At 40.1% G+C, this 18981-nt stretch overlaps 1 protein-coding gene and 1 long non-coding RNA gene across 2 annotated transcripts; one reads left to right on the forward strand and one right to left on the reverse strand.

The window, feature by feature from the left end:
* Nucleotides 1-1828: 1828 nt before the first annotated feature.
* Nucleotides 1829-5408, reverse strand: LOC133553254 (protein LEG1 homolog). Its single transcript, XM_061901266.1, has 8 exons — nt 5054-5408; nt 4364-4450; nt 4045-4118; nt 3864-3968; nt 3640-3758; nt 3384-3525; nt 3153-3249; nt 1829-2017 (listed from the first exon to the last, which is right to left on the reverse strand). Exons 1-8 carry the CDS (start codon nt 5349-5351, stop codon nt 1866-1868), a joined length of 1074 nt encoding a protein of 357 aa, XP_061757250.1. The 5' UTR covers nt 5352-5408; the 3' UTR covers nt 1829-1865.
* Nucleotides 5409-7603: 2195 nt separating this feature from the next.
* On the forward strand, nt 7604-15373 carry LOC133553255 (uncharacterized). The gene is made up of 2 exons (XR_009806883.1): nt 7604-8509; nt 11605-15373. It is a non-coding gene; the product is annotated as an uncharacterized LOC133553255 (long non-coding RNA).
* The last annotated feature ends 3608 nt before the right edge of the window (nt 15374-18981 follow it).

Genomic DNA, 18981 nt, shown 5'->3' on the forward strand with positions numbered 1-18981 from the left:
GGTTAGCATGAATTCTGCACAGTCATATCTGTGTGGAGTTTGCATGTTCTCCAAGGGTGTGTGTGGGTTTTCTCCGAGTACTTAAACTTCCTCCCACATTCCAAAAATATGCATGTTAGTTTAATTGGAAACCGCCTCTGGGTTAGGCTACAACTTGTTGTAACAAATGAAGATAGACTTTTGAATAGGAAAAAATGTAGAATTCCTGGAAATGTGGGAATTTTTGGGGAAAAAAAAAAAAAAAGTGGTTGCACCATGTCATGTTTGAGTTGAAAACTTAAAAGTGGAATGACAAATTTGGGAGGAGGCGGACTAAATAAAAGCAGAATAATAATTGAAATACTATACTGATCCTATAGTAAAATACTACTTTTCAACATTCACTTTAGAGCAGGGGTGTCAAACGTACTGCCCAGGCCGCATCAGGCATGTTAACAGGTTTAATCCGGCCCGTAGTATGCAAGATCAGTTTGCTAAGTATAAAAATGAACTGCATTTCTTTGAGTAAAGAAACTGCTGTACTAATTGTGTCCACTGGATGTCACAATAGCAATTCAAGTGTAACCTATAACATGACATCGTTTAAAGATGACATGTCAGATGACTTTAAGCGCCCTCTGGGTTGGCTGCCGCTACTCCCATCAGCACAGCTGTAAGCAATCAGCTGCTCTTGTTGTGGCTGGCAGCAGATGGCGGCAGTATCGACGCACAATACTTTTGTTCATTGTAAATTATCCACTCAACAGATAAAATAACAAAACAGAGAGATGCTAAGACTTAAGCCAACTTGACCATCATCTTTGAAGTTCATCCTCCATGTGGCGCTTGCAATTGGTTGAATGCACCATGTGAACATATATAGTTATTCTATATGTGTTCTATTTTATTTCACACCTAAATCTACTAAGTTCACATTGGTTAAGTTTGTAATTATGTTACCTCAAAATTGGCTATGATGTCATTTTGATAATTGTTTTGTATATATTATAATTGTAATGTTTGAATGATGATGAATTAATGTGTTGTAGCAGTATGCGGATTTCACCAACGCAGCGATTTGAGGAAACATTCGATTGCTTTTCCAAACATTTTTCATTAATTGCTAACATGAGAATATAAAACAGGGAGTGCTGAAAGTTTAATGGCTTTGTAAAAACACTGAGACGAAGTCAAAGTTCATTGTGTTTTTCTTGGGTTTTTTTAAACCGCACCAATAGTTTTCTCAGAATTTTCATCTAACTTGAAGTGTTTTGCTAAGAGGATTATTTGTAATATGTACATTTTCAGAATGTGCTTGTTATATTTTTGGCCAAAATAAGACAAAGAAAACAATCTGAAGTTGTCTTTATTTTTAAGTTTTAATGCCATAATTTTACGAGGCCGTGGGAATTGATTTTCCTCCATGCAGCCCCTGAGATAAAATGCGACTGACTTTAATGCATTAGGGCAAAGGCGTAGAAAACGTACAGTAATGACAAAACACACTGTGTTTGATCATTTACTTTTTAACAATTTATTTAACTGTGAAAGAAGTGACCGAGATTTGCATCTCAGTTTCATCCTCCAGGTCAGGGAAGCCCAAACGTTATGCCTCCAAGAGCCAAGGTGAAAGATGTGCAAATGAGTCGCGGGCCAAACACAGCAATTTTAAGCATAGAGCAGCACCATAAGTGAGGAGTTTAGCCTCACCCTCGTGGAGATGGTCATGTCACTGCCTTGCACACCATTATTGTGTGAGCTTGAAAGAGGTCAGTATGATTCTGTATGCAGTTTGGGAAGCCACTCTGGTGTTTAGCGGTGTTAAGTAAAAAAAAAAAGAGGTCCTCAGTGATGTTTGTTGAGTTTGTTTATTGAGCATCCTTCCACTAGCAGCTGGTGGCCATGTTGGTGATAATGGACAGGAAAGTGGAGGTAGGAAAGCTAGGGTCCAGCAGGAGCTGCTCCAGCATCTCTCTGCCTTTCTCTCTGGTGATCACAGAGCACATGGAGCCACGCCACATACTTACCAGCGATCCTCCTGTCAACCACACCGTGTATATATGTCAGTACGCCTATTCTTACTGTACTTACAACAAAATGTCAGTAAAACATACCAACAGTGTTAATGCAGAATACCTTAAACAATGGCCTATAGTCTAATAGACGCCGTGCCTCAAATAAGCCCCCTGTACATGTACATGCTTGGTACTAGTTGGAAGTATTTCCCTTTCTGTGACTTTTGTAGTTTCTGTAAAGGATATTATTGTGTGTGTATCACATCATAAATATTTGTATATAAGGAAATAAGGGAGCAGAAGTTGACATGACACTGCAATGTATTTATTAGAGCGTAAGTAATACATGGGTTTTAGTAATAAGGACATATAATTAAGTTTTATTTTTATCTTTTGAGAAAATTATCATTATTGTCAGATCACACATGAGTAATGTTCATGCATACAACACCCTCCTTGCCTTCCCAGACCGATACATTAATGAAACACTTCTAAAATGTAGTCACAGTGTACACAATATAAAAATCTATTTTTAGAAATTAGGATGGGAAAGTATATTAAAGTACCACTGATCGTCACACACACACTAGGTGTGCAGAAATTAACCTCTGCATTTGACCCATCCGCTTGTTCCACCCCCTGAGAGGTGAGGGGAGCAGTGAGCAGCACTGATGGCCATGCTCGGGAATCATTTTGGATATTTAACCCCCAATTCCAACCCTTGATGCTGAGATAGGTAATCTTTGGTATGGCTCGGCCGGGGTTTGAACTCACGACCTACCAATCTCAGGGGCGGACACTCTTAACCACAAAACACTGAGCAGGCTCGATGTATATATATATATATATGTATATATATATATATATATATATATCTATATATATATATATATAGATATATATATATATATATAGAGAGAGATATATATATATATATATATATATATATATATATATATATACATATATATATATTGTATTTTTCAGGTAAGGCGTTTATATATTTATCATATATAAATAGTAATGATGTGATATATTTTTATACTGTATTTTTGCATTTGAGTGTCTACAAAAGCTCTGTTCCATTGTTTGAGGCATGGTGTCTAATGGAGAGGAGGCTCCCATTTGAAGAAAAAGTAAGTTTGACTCGCATCTTACCCAGAATGCTGTTCATGTTCTTCATCCAGGAAAAGACATTCAGAGTGTGGTTCTCTTCCTGGGTCATGTCGGCAATGTTGGGTGGACTGTCACCCTCCTAGGAGGAAGTCAAACAACGTCAGTTTGTCGGAAAAAGAGATTGACGGACGGATGGACGGAAGCCCGTATGTGTGGATAGATAGATGATGGATGGATGGATGGACAGATGTACACTGTAGTGGTGGTCCTAACCTGCAGAACGCGGCCTGGCAGCGGTGTCAAGAACAACACAGATCTCTCGAGGGTGGACTGGAAGTTGGCGGCTGACACATATTCTGCAGAGTTGAGCCAGCTGGAGGCAAAGCTGACCTCAGGTGAGGCATAGTAACTCTGCCTGGATGCAAAGAGGGGGAAGTTACTTATCCAAGCTAGTATACGACGCAAGGAGCAGGAAGTTCCTAATTCAAGCGTTTACGCTAAGAGACGCACATTTATACGCTGCACTTACTTGGCGTTGCAGGCTGCAGAGGCGTGCAGTGAAGCCATGTGAGCGTCCCAGTAGAGTCCGAGGATGGCATCTTTCTTCTCATTGTCGGGCAGGGGGGATGTGCTGGAAGCCTTCAGACCCTGAAGACATGCGAAAAGACTTTCAAAGTTCCACCTTTGGAGGCGGCAAAGCAACTAACTCCTAAATAGTGTAGAAATATGGCATTATGGAAAATGCATTCACACCTGGAAGAAGGCATCCCACTTAGCCATGACGTCAGTGTGACGAGTGGTGCAGTCGGCGTAGGTGGTGCAGTAGTCCTCGGTACCTTCAGGTGCCTCCATCTGCACCTGGGGACATCACAGGTAGACCATTAGCATCATTTTTTGTCCTTATTTCTGATGTCCGCTTTGTGTGAATCCACACCTGGACTCCTTCTCCAAACAAGTCTTGCTTGGCAGCAGACAGGAAAGGCAAGATGGATGTAAAGTGATTCACACCTGGGCAAAAAGTACAAAGACTTTTTAAGTAATCACTGTAATTGCTCTGAATAACTGCAAAGTTTGTCAAGGTTACCATCAAAGCAATATTAACATCTATGGCTTAGGGAACTTGTTGACATTGTTTTTTTTAGTAAACTCCACAAGATAGCAGTAGCTGCAATTGGTCAGCGATATTAACGTTGACTCAGCAGTTCGCTGTAACATTAATTGTGTTGCTGCTGTGTTGTGCATCCTGTACTTACAGCCCCACCAGCTCTGGGGAGAGATGCACATGGTGTCTCCGGTCTGCAGGCCACAGGTTGTGGTGCCGGTCGGGTCAGCGAGACGTCCTGAGGAGGCCAAAGGACACATGTTTTAAACTGATTTATTTATGTAGAAATCAAAAGGGGGAGCCTGAGCTCTTATTTCTAAACCTTCACACGCCAAGTATGTGAACTGTAAAATACACAATTACTCAGTGGAAATAATGGGGTTTCTTTATTTTTTTTACTAGGACTTTTAGTTATAAATTACCCTCCAGGCAAATGACATTGATACAACGTTTATTATGCATACATGTCCTTTTAAAACTGACTTTGAAACAACGCTGCAAAATAGTATTTGGAAATTGAGACAACGTGAACGTCTAATATTGGATCCACCTTGTTGGTTGGGAAATGACCGCAATTAAATGGTCACATTTCATCATAACCCAACATTGATTTAACCTTGTTGTTGTTTCAACGTTTAGTTGGAGTTGCTCAACGTCAGGACCTAATTCAACAAGCTCTCTAAGTTGTTTTAATGTATTTTGCCTGCTGGGTACACTTCTGATCTGTTGGTAGTCTAGGCCTCAGATACTATTGCTAAACGACAATTCATTACAAGCCTAAGCAGTCAGAAACAGAACAGAACTGATATGTGTACTAAAATGGTTGCAAAGTAGGACTGACCTGAGGTCAGCATCCAACCAGCCTGCAGAGGCAGACCCCATAGGGGACTGTCAGTAGGGCTGGGCCCCATGGAGTTCATGAAAGGGTTGGTGGCGGTGATGATCAGGCGATAGAAGCTCATGCGGTGCAGGAAGTTCCAAGGATTGGCCACCACAATGTTGTTCTGCACGGGCAGGTCGGTCACCTGGGCAGCAGCCTGAGACCACATGATGGGCATGCCATTGTCGACTATGACGGCCGAGGAGGCGATAGACGCCGCCAGGGCCAGAAGAAGGCAGGAAAACGGAAGACGCAGCATGACTAAAAGTTGGAGAAGAAGGAGTCGAGAGCAGAGATGCCGACTGAAGTGAAGCGCAAACACCGGGGGGTTTTATAGACCTTCTCATGGACGTTATCATATATGTTGGTACATCCATGTGAGGTCAGTGACTGCTAGATAAGAAAAGCCTGTACCCTCAGATCGAGACTATTGACTTTGGGATCAATGTTCGTCTGTTTTCATGATGCAGGGGTCCCAGTCTGTCCAACTAATATTTATTTGTGCCCTAGTAAGTAAGTACATTTGATATATAGCTCTTCTCGCAGAGGGAGCTCACTAAGTACTTTACATGGTTCAAATACAAACAGTAATTACAATCAAAATAAGCATATAGCATGATGCAACAACTGAAACATTGCAAATAAAATCATACATATGATAATAAAAATAATATGTAAAATAATACAACATTTAAATGGAATATTACAGGAATGCACACTTAAATGTGCTTTTAACTGCCTTTTAAAAATGTTCACATAAAGGTCAGTCTATTAACTATCTGTCATTTAGCTGGGGACACCCTACAACAGGGGCGCTCACACTTTTTCTGCAGGCGAGCTACTTTTCAATTGACCAAGTCGAGGAGATCTACCTCATTCCTATTTATAATTTATATTTATTTATTTATGAAAGAGACATTTTTGTTAACAAGTTAATGGTGTTTAATGATAATACAAGCATGTTTAACACACATAGATTCCTTTCTTTCATGAAGACAAGAATATAAGTTGGTGTATTTGATTCTGATGACTTGCATTGATTGGAATTAGACAGTGGTGCTGATAACGTCCGCATTTTCAAATGGAGGGAAAAAAAATTCTTCCTTTCCGTCCAATACCACATGAAAGTGGTTGGATTTGGCATCTCATTTGTCCAACTTGCATACTCGTTTTTAAACACTTCATTATGAGAGTAGCATATGTGTGTGGCCCTTTAATGCCTGGCAACAGGTGAGTGACGTCAGTGAGTGTGCGGGTGGGCAAGCAAGTGAGAAAGCGGTCGCTGAGGGCGGGGGAGAAATACATTGGCATCAAACTCCGTAGCTTGCTAGCTTGTGCACACTAGCTTTCTGAGACTCTTATTTTGTTAGCACAGGCAGGATGAAACAGGTCTTTTATGGTGAAGACAGGAACTGTGCAGTCGGTCTTTAGAGTTTTGACAGTAGGTACGGAGTCTCTAGAAATAAAATGTGTTTCTCTGCGTCCGCCCTGTTAGTGATTTTTTTCTTAAATATGAGCTCGCAGCAGCCAGCGTCATCTCACAAGATCCTCGGGTGCCCAGAATGTCAAACAACTGACGAAAGTGAAGTCTTGGTATGATTGATGATTGCTCATTTTTATGTATATTTTTTAATGCCTGGCTTGAGATCGACTGACACACCCTCCGAGATCGACCAGTCGATCGCGATCGACGTAATGGGCACCCCTGCCCTACAAGTACTACTACAACTACTACTCCTACTCTCGGGTTGGGTGGCCTTCCCTGTCCATTAGGAGACAGTGTCAGTAGTACATCTTTATTTACAAGGCTCTTCTGGGACTATTGCCCGATTACATTTGTGTATAGATTTCACAGAGAAGTACAAACTTTTATGCACTGAGATCCAACGATCAGCTGTTGCTTTCTGTCGCTTTTGCTCGCACTAAGCTAGGGAAAAAAGCTTTTGTCTATGCAGCTCCTTGTGCTTGGAACATGCTACAAAAAGACTGGAAACTTACTAAATTGTTATTCTTAAATGATTTTAAATTTAAACAGAGCATATGAAGAAGCCTGAGTCATCTGTAACTGTTTTACTTGATGTGCATCCTGTCATTTTAATGTATAATGTGAATGTGATTTTATGTGCAACTTTGCTGCCTCTTGACCAGGACTACCTTGAAAATGAGGTTCTTAATCTCAATGGATTTTTCCTGGTTAAATAAAAATCAAACCTACTTCTAGGGGTCCCCACACCCCACTGTATGTATTTTTGTTCAGTTTGCCTTTTCTTTGGCCCACCCCTATAATGTTGTTCATTTTCTTTACCGACTAATTGTGGCCAAGGAATCAGGACACACATTATTGTGGATTTCCTGGACGTCATCCTTATTACTAGAGATGAAATCTAATCTGCGACTGGGGGGGCTAGGCTGAGGGAAATTGCTAATGAACTCCTTGACCTCGACAGTGTGTACGCCGTTTGTCCATCTCCAACCCTGTATAAAAAATTTATTTTGTTACATTCGGAACATGACCTGCTTATGCCGCACATAGTAGAGAGACAACTGCGACTATCCAAACAATGCTTCTGTCAACATGGAGACAAGGCCGGCCGACCTTTAGCGCAACGGGCCCGGGCTGCTAGCGCATCGCGGTCGATTCCACCCACTGAATGAAACCCACTAAAATCATCAAACTGCATTGACATCCAACAAAAGTCAAGACTGCTCGAAGAACAATGACTACCAATGCAAAATTAACAGCTGAAATGGCGGGAATTAAAGATTCCCTAAACTTTATGTCAAGGGAACTCAGTGAAGTGGTGGAACAGCAGAGGAAACTGACAGGCCTCGTGGAGGAGATCAGGCAGCTAAAGGCTATCATCCAACACAAGAATGAACAGATTGAGCTCTTAGAACAAAGGGTGGATGATTTGGAACAGTATTCCAGAGCTGATGACCTTGTGGTCACCGGCCTGGAGACCAGGCATCGGAGTTATGCCTGGGTTGCTGGCCCACCTGATGGCAAGCATGGTGAGGACGAACCATCTGAGGAGCTTGACACCTTGGAGCAACAAGCGGTGCGCTACATGAAGAGTAAACATATTCCTCTGGAGAGTCAGCACATGTCACATTCTTCCAAGTAAGGACAAAAAAACAAGCCTAAAGTCATCATCACGTTTGCAAATAGAAAGCACAAGGTGGACACTCTGAAGGCAGCTAAAAAACTTAAGGCACTGGAGTTTATCTAAATGAGCACCTGACAAAGAAAACTGCGGAAATTGCTTGGACATGCCGTATCCTCAAAAAGCAAAATAAAATCCAATCTACCTGGACAAGGAATGGAAAAGTTTTCATCCGGACAAACGGACCACCAGAAAAAGCCGAAGTGATTGTGATCAGAACATTGAAAGACCTGGATCAGTACAAATGAAAATAGTGAGTGCATTTTTCATTTTACTTTTCTTCTTTTTTTGCTTGATTATTGGATCTCCTGTAAGGAACTCATGACTCTTTCTTTCAAGACTGAAGCCCTTTCAAGTGTTGATTATACAGAAAGAGGCACATTTGATTTTCAGAGTGAAGTGGATCCAGAGACTCATATATTTAAGCATGTTAAGGATTCTTGCCAGTATTATACTGAGGAACAACTTGATGACGCAAGCATAGAAAATACATTTTCTTTGAATTATTTTAATTGTAGAAGTCTACCAGAACACTTTTCTAAACTCAAATATGTTTTAGAGTCACTTAAAGTTAGATTTAAGGTTATTGCTTTATCTAAAACATGGATAAAGAAAGACAAGGAGGTTGATTTGAAATTAAAGGACTATGATCTATATGTCACTAGCAGAGACAATAGGACTGGAGGAGGGGTGGCCCTCTATATATATAATGAACTAAAATGCAGACAAGTTAAATGTATGACAATGGCCATAAATGATTTAATGGAGTGTGTAGCTGTTGAGCTAGAATTAGAACAAAACAGAAACATTGTTGTTGCATGTGTATATAGAAAACCAGGATCAAAAGTGGAAACCTTCATGGATAAATTAGAAGAAATGATTAATGGTTTAAATAAAAATAGAACTATCGTAATTTGTGGAGATTATAATATTGATCTTCTAAAGGTAGATTTACATAAACAAACATTAGATTTTTTAGAGATATTATATGAAAAAGGGCTTTACCCATTAATTACAAAGCCTAGCAGAATAACAACAACTAGTGCAACCTTAATAGACAATATATTTACAAATGTTTTAGAGATTCACATCACTACATTGTTAGTGATAAATGACATAAGTGGTCATCTGCCTATATTTGTAATATTTGACTATCTATTCCCTAAAATAACATATCATCAAATACTTAAGAGGAAAAGAAGTCTCAACCATATTAACAACTTTAGGAATGACCTATTAAAACAAGAGTGTAAAGAGGTGTACACAGACCATATAAACACTGCCTATGATTATTTTCTTAAGCATTATATTACTCAGTATAACAAGCATTGTCCTGAGGGTCCATGCAGATCTAAGCAAAGGCAAAATAATGCACCTTGAATGACAAACAGTTTGAAAAATGCATGTAAAAATAAAAATAGTCTTTATAAGGAGTTTATCAAGTCAAGAACAGAGAATGCTGACAAACGATATAAGAACTACAAAAATAAGTTGACCAATATATTGAGACAAGCAAAAAGGGAATATTACAAAATAATGTTGCATGAAAATAAAAATAACATAAAGGCTACATGGACTATTTTAAATAAATCAATAGGGAATAGGACAAGGCGAACAGAACTACCTAAATATTTAAAAAAATATAATATGTTAATTGAAAACAGCGATGAAATTGTCAATGAATTAAAACAATTCTTTGTAAATGTAGGACCTAGAGCTAATGATCAATCAGGGGGTGTCTGGAAAAGGGAAAATAGGGTTATGCAGTCAATGTTTCTTAGTGAAGTGACTGAGAATGAAGTATTATCTGTGGTTTACAAACTAACAAACAAGACCTCAACAGACAATGAGGGCAATGACATGAGTATAATAAAAAGCACAATTGATTGCATCATTAAACCATTACATTATATAATTAATTGTTCTTTTAAAGTAGGGGTTTTCCCAGACAGTATAAAAACAGCTAAAGTTATACCTTTATTTAAAACCGGAGATAAACATACATTTGGTAATTAGAGACAAGTATCTCTCTTATCTCAATTTTCAGAAGTGCTTGAAAAACTGTTTGTTAATAAATTAGACTGTTTTATTGAAAAACATACATTATTAAATGAAAATCAGTATGGATTTCCATCAAATGGGTCTACGAGCTTGGCCATCATGAACATTATTGAAGAGATTACAACTGCAGTTGATCAAAATAAATACATAATAGGAGTGTTCATTGATTTAAAGAAGGCATTTGACACTGTAGATTATCAAATTCTCATTTCTAAATGATATACTAATGGAGTCAGAGGAGTTGCACCAGGTTAACCAGTTATTTACAACAACGACAGCAATATGTTGAGATCGATGATCATAGGTCAGAATGTATGAATATTGAATGTGGAATTCCACAAGGTTTGATTTTAGGACCCAAACTTTTTACTTTATATATAAATGATATTTGTGAGGTTTCGAAAATTTTACAGTGCCTATTATTCGCAGACGATACAAATTTATACTGTTCAGGAGGTGACTTGAAAATCTTAGTCGATAATATTGAAGCGGAAATGGTTAAACTAAAATAGTGGTTTGATATAAATAAATTATCTTTAAATTTGGAAAAGACTAAGAGGGGAGGAATATATTTACATCTACAATTCACCAACTCGAGTATTTCATATATATTTGATATATATATGAAATAATTGACTTTCAGTGAATTCTTGCTATATATATTTATTTTAATATATATATATATATATATATATATATATATATATATATATATATGTATATATATATATATATATATGTATATATATATATATATAAAATAAATAGTTGAATTCCAGACGGCACCTATCAAATACACAGTAATAAAAACACAGTTGTTGTTCTACTAACTGTACTGTGCTTGCTGGTTACTAAAAAAAACAAAAAAACACTTACCTTTCACTATTTGAGTAACCTTTGTTCTGCCATTTATTTCTTCATTTTGCTTGTCGACGGTGTAATATATTGGGTTGGAGTCAATAACCAGGCGAGGTGATGAAGTTACGTCTCTTTACTGTGGGCTTCAGAACAGACTCCCTCACTTGCCGTCAGGTGCGCAACACGTTGGCCAATCAAAAAGCAACCCCATAACGCTATAGCCAACATTCACCAGGACATGGCGACAAACAACATAGAATCACTCTATTACAGACGGCGTCGCCATGGCTGTAACTTCCTCGTTGTTCTGCTTCGTCTCCTTGTGTGTGCAGTTTTTTATTAAAATCCGTAGATGTTGTAACGTGATTGGGAAGGCAAACTGTTTATATAGTAGGAAAGCGGACGTTAAAACAGGCTGTCCCCACTCAGGTCCGCAAGGGGCTGAAAGGGGCGTGGCCTCCAGCTCCGGCTGAATTTCGGGAGATTGTCGGGAGAAAATTTCTTCCGGGAGGTTTTCGGTAGAGGCGCTGAATTTTGGGAGTCTCCCGGAAAATCCGAGAGGGTTGGCAAGTATGACGTGGACTGCAAGATTCTGGCCAAAGTTCTCTCTATACGTCTCCAAGCAGTGATGCCCTCAATAATTCCGGCTGATCAGACGGGTTTCACGGTGGGGAGGCATCCATTCTTTATCAATCCAATCCAATCCACTTTATTTATATAGCACATTTAAACAACAAATTTTTTTCCAAAGTGCTGCACGACAATGTTAAAAACAATATTCAAATATTATCCTTAGCTCCAACAATGACTGAATAAAAACAAAAAATAAATAAATATAAAAACAATATATAGAGTTCGTACATGGAGGGGCAGAGTGTTCCAGAGTTTAGGACCGACCACAGAGAAGGCCCCGTCTCTCCTAGTTTTAAGTCTGGTCTTGGGCAGCGAAAGCTGGAGCTGGCTCTCGGACCTCAGAACGCACGCAGGAATGTACATGTGAATGAGGTCCGAGATATACTGAGGTGCCAGTCCATGTAGAGCTTTAAAAGCAAACAGCAAGGTTTTAAAATCAATTCTAAAATGAACAGGGAGCCAGTGCAAAGTCTCAAGAATTGGGATTATATGCTCGCGTTTCCTGGCCACTGTTAAAAGTCGTGCTGCCGCGTTCTGGACTAACTGCAACCGGGAGAGAGCTTTTTGGCTAATGCCAGCATAAAGTGCATTGCAGTAGTCCAGGTGACTTGAAATCAAAACTTGCACGACTTGTTCAAAAAGGTTATACAAGATAAAAACAGTTTTACTTTTGCTAAAAGACAAAGATGATAAAAACACGATTTTAAAACACCATTGACTTGTTTGTCAAGTTTAAAATCACTGTCTATAGTGAGGCCAAGGCTGGTGACTTCGGGACGCACATCATTTTGCAATGGTCCCAAGTCAGTGAGGGCCGGAACAAGAACTAAAATTTCCGTTTTTCCCTCATTCATTATTAAAAAATTCTGGATTAATATTTAATCCAGGTAAAGAGTCAGTGCTCGATCCTACTTTGGTGTCAAGTAGTATTGCAGCAACCTGTGATTATCCAGTGGAAAAAGAGAAGTTGTAAGTGACCATTACCCAGTTGAATGTAAATTACATATCATTATGCCTGAAATTGGGGAAGTGGGAGAGGAAGACGGGCATTTGGACAAGCAAATTGGGGAAAGTTTGCGCAAATTGGGGAAAGTTTGCAGAAGGTAGTGAAAAGTCATCTGAAGAAATGTATGTTGTCAATGAAGTCACAATAGTAGATCTTTATTGTAAAATAAAGCAGGGTATTCTGCTAGCTTCTTCCAAATCTAGTCGGGGAGTAAGGAAAGTAAAAGCAAGAAGGTTGTACTACGGTGGAACGAGGTTTGCAAGGTAGCTATTAAAAGTAGGAGCAAGGCATTTACTGTAAATTGGTTAAAATGACAGATCATTTTCAGCATCTGATTCATTATATGCAAGCTCAGACTGTAGATAAGACCAGCTAAAATTGGATATTGGAAAGGATATTGTGATTCTATTGGGAGATAATTTAATATTACACAGGTATGTGGTGTGGTTAAAAAGATGGGTGGGGATAGGAGAAATCAGGTCCTTCCTGTTCTCAGTGATGGAGGAGTGACTGCAGTTAATGAATTGTTGGCAGGGAGTGTTGTTAAGGTTCACTGTTTTGATCATTTGAATGAGCAAGAAAAACAAGGCCTACGGAAAACTAAATTAGAAAATAGCGATGCATTTGTGAAGGGACGCAAGTAGGGGATTTTATTTTTTTCATTGCCATGCAAGTTTTATAGTATTTTATTGCTGTGGATTTTAAATTGCATGTTTTTATATTTTAGGATTTGATTATAGTTTTATTTGCATGTTTTTATATTTTAGAATTTGATTGTATTTTGGATTGCACGTTTTTACATTTTGGAAGTTGATTGTATTTTTAATTGCATGTTTTTATTCCTCGTGGACGTGCTGGTATTTTAAGACATTGCCCCTTTTAGCTGGTTGCCCCTAACAACAAAAGTGCCCAATTGGACACACCTGAGGAGCATTAGGACTGCACATTTAAAAGGAGCAGCAAGAGATTGGAGGACAGAGGGTTGGCAGCAGGAAAGAGGGGACGGAAGGATTTGGCAGGCTTCGCCAAGAGCGACTGAGCGCACGCAGGCGGGGAAGGAACCCCCGGACGACACAGCACATCCCGCAGGCTACCGGAGCGAACCCCTAGGAACACACAACACGCAGGGGCAGTCTGCCTCCCACGTAAGTCCCGTGTGTTGTGGAGCTGTGGAGACATCTGACTGCCTTTGGCTGTGGCTTTGCGGGCTTGTGCGTCGTAGCTGGCTGTGTGGTTCTTGTGGACAGGGGGCGATTTGGACCCGGAGACCTGCGGTGACCCCCGATAGTGACCAAGAGGCGGAGCGGGACGGGTGCGGCCACGTAGGTCCTGCTAGTGACTGAGACTGGCGAGGAGAGTGGGCGGGCCCCAACACTTTGACGCGGAACTACAGCAACGGCAGGGGAAACCCTGCCTTGTGTGTAAGTGTGACGTCAGCCCGGATAGCGTCGCAGTTTTTTTGTTGATTTTATCTCCGTGGCCTGCCTCCCTTTTTAATTTTTGTGCAGGAGGACGCCGTGGAAGGGGCGGAGCCAAGATACCCACACGCCTGTTGGCCCCTCGCCCATCACCTTTGTACCATCTGGTATTTTAGCATCACCAACGTGACTGTTTTTATTGTATTTTAATAAATTGTGAACCGGTTAATCATCTTTCCTTATTTTGGACAGCTGCTCTCACTACATTGGGTTCTTAATATGTATATTAACAATTTGTATTGGTTTTAAGCAATCACTGCATTGAATTTTGATATTTTTACCACTCTGGACCATTACACATTTTGTATTAAATCTGATTTTGATGGACCCAATTTTGATGCAAGAAGGTATTTGCCTTGTTGAATAGAAGGAAATAAAATGGGGTTTTAGGTTTTCTGTTAAAGTCTAAAGTTATGTATTTTACTCAAAGGAAAATTTGGATCTAAAGCTGAATACTAGTCTTGAAACTGTCAAAACATTTCGTTTTATAGGAGTGCATTGTGTCCAAAGATTGACGTTGAGTGCATTTTAAATGTCTGATTAATAAATGTAAAGCGGTTCTTAATTTGATGAGATGCCTTACAGGTACAGAGTGTGGTGTGGATTTTAAGTCATTGAAATGTATTTATATAGCTTTGATAAGATCCCGAATGGACTATGGATGTTTAGTCTACAGATCTGTTGCTAAATCCAGCCTCTCAAAACTGAATGTGATTCAATCTCAAGCTTTAAGAATGTGTTTGGTTGCAGTGAGAACATCACCGGTGTGTGCTTTACAAGTAGAATCACAAGAAAATCCATTACAAGTGAGAAGAGACCAACCTTCAGCTCATTATTGGATTCATCTGAGAGGACACGAATAGTCTCACCCAGGAAACGTTGTGACCCAGGTATGCTGGGAAAGGGAAAGTGTTGAAAAAAGCTGTTTGACTGGAAAGGAAATCCGATAACTCATAGTATGGGTGTGTAGGCAAAAGAGTTTGAGGAGACTGTAATGTGGCCAATTCATCTGGTATTACTATTTGAAAAATGAATAGTGCACCTTGAGGTATTGTCAATTAAACAAAGAAAGAGGAATGTGGATTTGCGTTTGTTTATTTCGAACATGCATGCATACAACATGATACATCAACATTTCCAGTTTCTCTATTCAACATGTTTGAAAAGGAGTAAGAAGAAGCAGAGCTTATTTAATCCTACCCCTTTTCATACCATAGCAGTTGCTAAAACTTTTGTTCACTTCCTGTTCTAAATTTACTCACAATATACTTAATATATTTATTTATTCATAGCTGTATGTAGAAGTGGCTGGTTGCATCAGCTCTGCTCTTTTTAATGTCTTTAATGTCCTTTGTGTTCTTTGATGTTTCTCTCTTACACACATGTAAGGATGTGTGCTATGGCTGAGTTGTTTTATCCCTTGGCCTCAGTCTGGACCCCCTCTTTAGACTTTTATTTTTTCTCATCCCCTGCCCCCATTGTTTACCTGTATCTCACTATTTTTGTAAGGGGCGCTGGAAGTTGTCAGACCCATCCGCGATCCTTTTCTGTCTCCCTGTATGTAATGTTTGTCTGATCTTCAATGGGATTGTGCTGAAAATTTTAATTTCCTCTCAGGGATGAATAAAGTATAACAATAAAATAAATGAATGAATAAATAATGATTAGTGAAGTAAGTTGTATTTAGTATGGTGAGATCAGTAAGATTATCTAGAAAATGAATTGATTGATGAAATAAATTCAGAACGTTAATTATAATGGTTCTACTTCGCGCCTTGTAAACACTATACATTTAAAGAGTTTCTTGAAGTGGATCATATAAGTACATTGTTTGATTTATTTGCTTAATCCATTCCATAATTTAAATTACACATACTGATATGGTGATAGGGTTGATATTATATGGTTTGTGAATTTTCTAACCTGGTTGAGACCAAATAAAATCACTGTACTCAGATTTTTACAGATCGATTCAAGGACTCAGAATACAAATCAAGTAAGCGATTTCGGTACTGGATCTCCAATTTGGGTGTTGCAAAAGAACGCCAGACTATATTAGTGAGTATCCAGCTGAAATGTTTGTGATAGTAATGGCACTAGAATGGACTGAAGAAAGTAAATGCAAGAAGATATGTAGTGTTTCAGCTCTTACGACTTTTGAATGAGGAAATGTTAAGTGTGGTCAGAGAATATATGTATCTACTCCAGAAAAATGAGAGAAGGAAACTAGGTAAAATTTGAATGGGTACCGGGAAACAAATTAGTAAATCGGCTCACAAAAAGAGAAACCAGGAAAGATGAGATTGACATAAACATTAAGTTATCTGAGAGGGAATTAATTATCAAAAGTAAAATTGGACAGAGGGCTAGTCACCAGTGACAAACAATTTGGGAAAACAATGAAAAAGGAAGGAATTTATTTAATGGTCAGGATGTGTTTTATGTTGCACGATTGCACCAAGTAAAATTCCTAAATTGTGAACCCGTTCTCAAACATTGGCAATAAAAACTATTCTGACTCTGATTCTACACCTTTTAGAAGCAGAGTGATAAGCTGATCCAGCAAGTAGCACTATTGCTACCATCCTGTTCCATTCATCCATCCATCTTCTTCCGCTTATCTGAGGTCGAGTCGTTGGGGCAGCAGCCTAAGCAGGGAAGCCCAGACTTCCCTCTCCCCAGCCACTTCGTCCAGTTCTTCCCGGGGGATCCCGAGGCGTTCCCAGGCCAGCCGGGAGACAGTTTTCACAACGTGTCCTGGGTCTTCCCCGTGGCCTCCTACCGGTTGGACATGTCCTAAACACCTCCCTGGGGAGGCGTTCGGGTGGCATCCTGACCAGATGCCCGAACCACCTCATCTGGCTCCTCTCGATGTGGAGGGAGCAGCGGCTTTACTTTGAGCTCCTCCCGGATGGCAGAGTTTCTCACCCTATCTCTAAGGGACAGCCCAGCCACCCGGCGGAGGAAACTCATTTCGGCCGTTTGTACCCGTGATATTGTCCTTTCGGTCATAACCCAAAGCTCATGACCATAGGTGAGGATGGGAACGTAGATCGACCGGTGAATTGAGTGCTCTGCCTTCCGGCTCAGCTCCCTCTCCACCACAATGGATCGATACAGCGTCTGCATTACTGAAGACGCCGCACCGATCCGCCTGTCTATCTCACGGTCCACTCTTCCCCCACTCGTGAACAAGACTCCTAGGTACTTGAACTCCTCGACTAGGGGCAGGGTCTCCTCCCCAACCCGGAGATGGCATTCCACCCTTTTCCAGGCGAGAACCATGGACTCTGACTTGGGGGTGCTGATTCTCATTCCGGTCGCTTCACACTCTGCTGCGAACCGATCCAGTGAGAGCTGAAGATCCCGGCCAAATGAAGCCATCAGGATTACATCATCTGCAAAAAGCAGAGACCTAATCCCGCGGCCACCAAACCGGAACGCATTGACTGTGCCTAGAATTTCTGTCCATAAAAGTTATGACAGGAATCGGTGACAAAGGGCAGCCTTGGCAGAGTCCAACCCTTAGTGGAAACGTGTCCGACTTACTGCCAGCAATGCGGACCAAGCTCTGACACTGACCGTACAGGGAACAGACTGCCACAGTCAGAGAGTCCGGTACCCCATACTCTCTGAGCACTCCCCACAGGACTTCCCGAGGGACACGGTCGAATACCTTCTCCAAGTCTACAAAGCACATGTAGACTGGTTGGGCAAACTCCCATGACCCTCAAGAACCCTGCCGAGAGTATAGAGCTGGTCCACAGTTCCACGACCAGGACGAAAACCACACTGTTCCTCCTGAATCTGAGGTTCGACTATCCGGCATAGCCTCCTCTCCAGTACACCTGAATGAATAATACCGTTTCTATTAAGAATTAATCAAAGTCCTCCAACACTTAAAAAAAAAAAAAGGAAAACAGGATCGCAAATAGGCGTCTTGTGTCTTTCTTTCCATCTCCAGGTCTAAATTGAATGTCAAAGTTGGCCAACATAAACACAAAACATAATTTCTGACATTGTGTTTTTATTTCTTTTCCTGAAGGAACTCTCCTAAAGGAATCGATAAAGTACTATCTATCTAGCTATCCTGCTTGCGCACCTTGTGAACCTGTTATTTATTAATATATTTCCCTGGCCTGGTGGTGAAGTCCAATGTCCGGTAAGTCAGTGGGGTGAATGCTCACGCAGTCAGCACCGTCTGCAATCTGAGCTGCACTCACAGACACATCAGTGTTCAAATACAAAGATCGCACAAGGCGTGCACAGTTAACATGTGACTTGTAATGTGAGTGCAAATTAAGCCCTCTACAAACAATAATTACTAGGGGAGATTTAGAACTTGTCGTTCCTGACAACCAAACAAGATTTGATTCCGTGGATTCTGTTCAGATAATCTCAGGGGACCAGCTCAATGGTCAGGAAAGTTGATGTACTAAAAGCAGGGCACTATTGTATGTACTCCGTCTGCAAAATGATCACCATAAAAAACAACTTTATAGTGCAATGCTTCTCCCATAAAACATATATTTCACCTGTAACTCTATACTTTCACTATTTTCTGATAAGATTTGCACAATTCCTCCCACACAATTTGTTGGACATAGTAATATAGTTGATTTTAGAACATTCATAGGTTGTATAGAATTTCATTGCATGTGTACAGCAACATAATTCGCCATGACCAAA

Source organism: Nerophis ophidion, linkage group LG05, assembly GCF_033978795.1.
Source record: "Nerophis ophidion isolate RoL-2023_Sa linkage group LG05, RoL_Noph_v1.0, whole genome shotgun sequence".
NCBI lineage: Eukaryota > Metazoa > Chordata > Actinopteri > Syngnathiformes > Syngnathidae > Nerophis > Nerophis ophidion.